Here is a 4,479-nt window from a genome sequence, read left to right as displayed (position 1 = left end):
ATATATAATAGGCTTATATGTATATATATATATATATATATATATATATAACAACATTACAAAAAAATAACCATAGTTGTTGTAGACATATATAAATATTAAGAATAGATGAGAATAGTGATTCTGATAATAATGATGATAAAAAGAAGAGAATGAATATTATTGGATGGATGGATCGATGGATGAGACAATGAATGCATGGAAATAAACCAATGGATGAATGAATGAAGGAGTGAATAAAATGAAAAATACGTTTATATAAATACTGTACAATGGGGTACACGTACATACTGTCTCATATAAAACAACAAAATTTCAAAAAATAAAAATAAAAATAAATAAATAAAATAAAATAACCATAGTTCATTGTAGACATTATATAGATATTAAGACTAGATAATAATAGTAATAATAATAATAATAATAATAATAATAATAATAATAATAATAATAATAATAATAATAATAATAATGCATGGAAATTAAACGATGGTTGGATGAATGAATGAAGAAGTGAACAAAATGAAAAATAAGTATATATAAATACCACATAACAAAATACACATTGTATTTGTATTAGACACGACTTCTTGCCGACAATGGAGTGTATGCCTACGAAATTCTCCCTGTTACAGATGTGACTGTAGTGAGAATAAAGCCAAGGAACTTCCTGGGAATGGCTATCTATGTGACACTCTGCTGCTGTTTGCCTTGTGGAATCATCGGACTTGTTTATAGTATTGATGTAAGTTAAACCAGTTAAACATTATCCCACAAATAGTGTACAGAATATCTAGGTATTAGACCAACCCACGAAAAATATTTCAATTTTCTCAGAAACTAACAAAATGTCACAACGTGTGGTTTGTATGTGATGGTTTTAGTTTGTACCATTATTTTGTCAACGCTCTTATGGTCTGTCCTTAATGAGCCAACGCACAAAACACTAGTTCTAGAAATACACTATTTAATTTTTATTTATTTTTTATTGAGCGCTATTAATACATCACTACAAAACTATACGAAATACATTTAATACAAAAATATTTTAAAATTCAAGATTAGATTGATTACAATTATAAGCACTACCGTATTTATTAATTGATATTTATTAGACACATATTTTCAATATTTTTTTTAGAGTTCAAATAGGTTTGACCGTGGAGATTATACCGGAGCCGTGTCTGCCGCTAGCAAAGCAAAACAATGGTCGATTCGTGGTTTGGTGTATGGCATCGTGTCTATTGTCCTTTTCACTGCCTATTTCATTTTAATGTTCATTTGGATTTGGTATATTTATTTTCTGGAATCTGATGTAGAACAGTCCGTTTATACGCTTCCTAATGATTTCGATTAGCATGCGGCAGCAATTATACCTGTAAGCTAGATACAACACTCTAATGAAGTCGAAAGAAATAAAGATGCCTAAAGCCTGTGTATAATAATTTAATATTTTTCTGTGATTTAGTCCTAAGTTAATCTTACCCGAACTCTAAAATTGTACTATTAAACATAATGAAAAAGCGAGTTAAATTATTCAATTAAAATACAGAATTTGCATATTGTAGGAAATTGAATATGTCTTAGGCTTACGTATTTTTATATTTATTATAAAATATTATTACTATTTTTTTATATAATCAGTTTGTATGATTTAGTAAAAACGCCCATGGCCTTCGTCGAAAGGTTTTTTTGTCTATACGACTGATGGAATTCGATTTATTTTAAAAACTTCAAATTAAATTATTAACAGTATCAATCGATAAACTGCTTTGGTGTCCCTTAATGTTGTCTTGTACTATACTTACTACAAAAATATATTTCATTTCATATATTAGAATTCCATTTCCAAAAAAAAATATTGTATTTAATGGATTTCCATAAAAAAAAATTATTCGGGTTCTTTTTTTAGCCAATGAGTGTCTTATATACTGCAAAAGATTGCAATACAAACACACAGGCCTCTGCCATATATACATACATACATAACATGTATATGTATATATTTATATGTATATATTATGCGTTATATTATTTAAACTCATACATATACCTTATATTTCTGCTATTTATTTTCTATTCCACAATTGTTTTAATTATATAGGACCTATGTATATAACATAATAAGCGATTTGCACAATTGTATATATATATACAATTTTATATGGTGAAGAAGAGGAATCTGCGAGTACGAAAACAAAATTCTCAACCGGGATTCGAACCGGGACCATCCGTTGTCTAGACGCCTTCTGGAGGAGGAGGCGGAAGAGGAGGATTATATTTGCTTATAACAGTACTTTCTTTATCTAGCTTAAGTCACTATTAGAAAAAAAAACTCTTCATCAAAATATTCGAAATCATATGAATGAATGGCATCAAGAACCTTGCAATGACATCACGAACCCTGCAATTTAAGTACAGTTGGTTATAACATCATCATCATCATCATCATCATCATCATCATCATCATCATCATCATCAATTCTTTATTACTTATATATATAATTTATATATAATTTGCATGTTATTTACAAAAGAGATAATTACAATAATTATTATAATTTTTAAATATTTAAAATTCATAATGATAATATAAAAATACAATAATTTAACAAAAATTTATCAAAAATGTAACAATAATTTAACAATAAGTTGACAATAATTTGATTTGATTTGAGCAACTGAATAATAAAAACAGAATGGGCATCTTACTGGTTCAAGCTTGCTGTTGGTTAATAAGTTTGATACATTAGGGAATTGGGCTATTAGAGAAACGTTTTGATAAACTCTGATTTATAAAAAGAGGAAATTGCTGAGTTTTATGTAGACATTAATTAATTCTCCTTGCCCATAATTTCTATTTGCCCTGTTTATGAAAATATTGGACTGTTTTCTAAATATAATCGGTGGCGGATCCAAGGGGGTTCAAGGGGTTCGGATGTGAAGAAACGTAACAAAATACTATAGGTCCTGGCTTACAAAAGGCATGTTAACCAAGGCAGAGGTTGGCAGATCACACAAATTAGGCGCCGGCTTAGCTCAACTAGCCTTCAATTAAATAAATTTGACAAACACTGTTGGTTCAATGTCGTAATCATTTTTGTACGAAAGTGCGTTCTTCAGGCCTATCGATCCATGGAGGAAATACTACGTATCCAACTACCCAATATTGTTGGAATATAATAATAATATATTACCATACCTGTCAACCTTGAGAAATTTAAAGAGTGATGTCGGGTGACAGATGATGAGTGCCGAAGCCTCGAACAGTGCCTGGGGGGGTGGAGGTCGCCAAGGGCCCCTGGTCGGGGTCGCTTTGGCTTAAATGGCATATCTAATCGATATTAGTGAGTTTTTAATGACCTCAGATACAATAGTAATTGAAACATGGAGGCAGAATGTTATATGTTATGACTATGGATGTTAGTTATAGCAACATTCATTACAAATTGAAAAAAAAAAATTACTCAATGTTTAGGAAAAGCGTAAGTTTTGTCGGTGTCGGTTTGCGTAAGACCGTAAATTGTATTGGAATGCGTATACAGCGAACGCGTACGGGTTAGCAGGTCTGTATTGCATTATGTGCGCTAAATAAAACTACACTAATATTATTATATTATTATTACAGTATTATTACAGTATTATTATTATTATTATTATTATTATTATTATTATCAAAATGGGTTTCTAATGTAAATAAATAGAGCACATCATTAACTTTATATTGAGGGCTCCATTACCTTAATCGGACAATTATGTAATTAAGCTATTTTAAATTAAAATTATTCTCTATAAACTGGCCTATAAAGTTCTGAGCAAAGGGCTTTAAAAGTACTGAAGAAATTGAAGAAAAATCAAAGAAACTCCTTAGCAGCCACACTGTTCCCATTGAGCTATTGCGATGACATTTTCTACGGTTTGCTGTAAATAGGTTGGTGAACAGAGATCTTCTATTTTTAAGTCGATACCCAAGGGGTTTAATTAGTGATACCCAGGGGCAAATTGGTTATACCTTTATAAAGCTGAAGCGTCTACATACTTATTATGGCATCCCCGTTGTTCTGATGAATTTAGTAGACATAGTTTTATTTGTCAAGCCTTGTTGGAGAGAGTGTTTTGTCGGGGTGTGGATGAAAAGGGGACGAGGTGGGGTTATGGGGGCTGGATTCTTTTTAAAAATTTATAAACATTTTAAAAATACAACATTTTCAGAATTAAGCAAATATTTACAAGTGAAATGATCAGGATTTCTATTGTTGCAAGTCACATTGTAGCACCGGGAGGCGGTAAACAATCTGTTTCGAACTACCAGTTCCATCATTAAAATACTGGTAGATCAAAATTACTCTCTATAAAATTAGGCCTATATATAATACATATATACAGAATTAATTGAATGATATATATATATATATATACAAATGATATATATATATATATATATATATATATATATACAAAACAAAACAAAGACAAAAA

At 30.0% G+C, this 4,479-nt stretch overlaps 1 protein-coding gene across 1 annotated transcript in view; it reads left to right on the top strand.

The window, feature by feature from the left end:
• The window catches only part of LOC117104576, an 11,037-nt gene extending 9,269 nt beyond the window's left edge, over positions 1–1,768 (top strand). Inside the window, exons 2-3 of the mRNA XM_033245430.1 lie at positions 581–745; positions 1,142–1,768. Coding sequence (XP_033101321.1) covers positions 581–745; positions 1,142–1,357 — 381 coding nt within the window. The 3' untranslated portion in view covers positions 1,358–1,768. The remainder of the gene's footprint in view (positions 1–580; positions 746–1,141) is intronic.
• Positions 1,769–4,479: the final 2,711 nt, after the last annotated feature.

Source organism: Anneissia japonica, unplaced genomic scaffold (assembly GCF_011630105.1).
Source record: "Anneissia japonica isolate Jap-2015-1 unplaced genomic scaffold, ASM1163010v1 scaffold287755_len519135_cov135, whole genome shotgun sequence".
NCBI classification, from domain to species: Eukaryota; Metazoa; Echinodermata; class Crinoidea; order Comatulida; family Comatulidae; genus Anneissia; species Anneissia japonica.
This window is presented reverse-complemented; position numbering and strand designations above follow the sequence as displayed.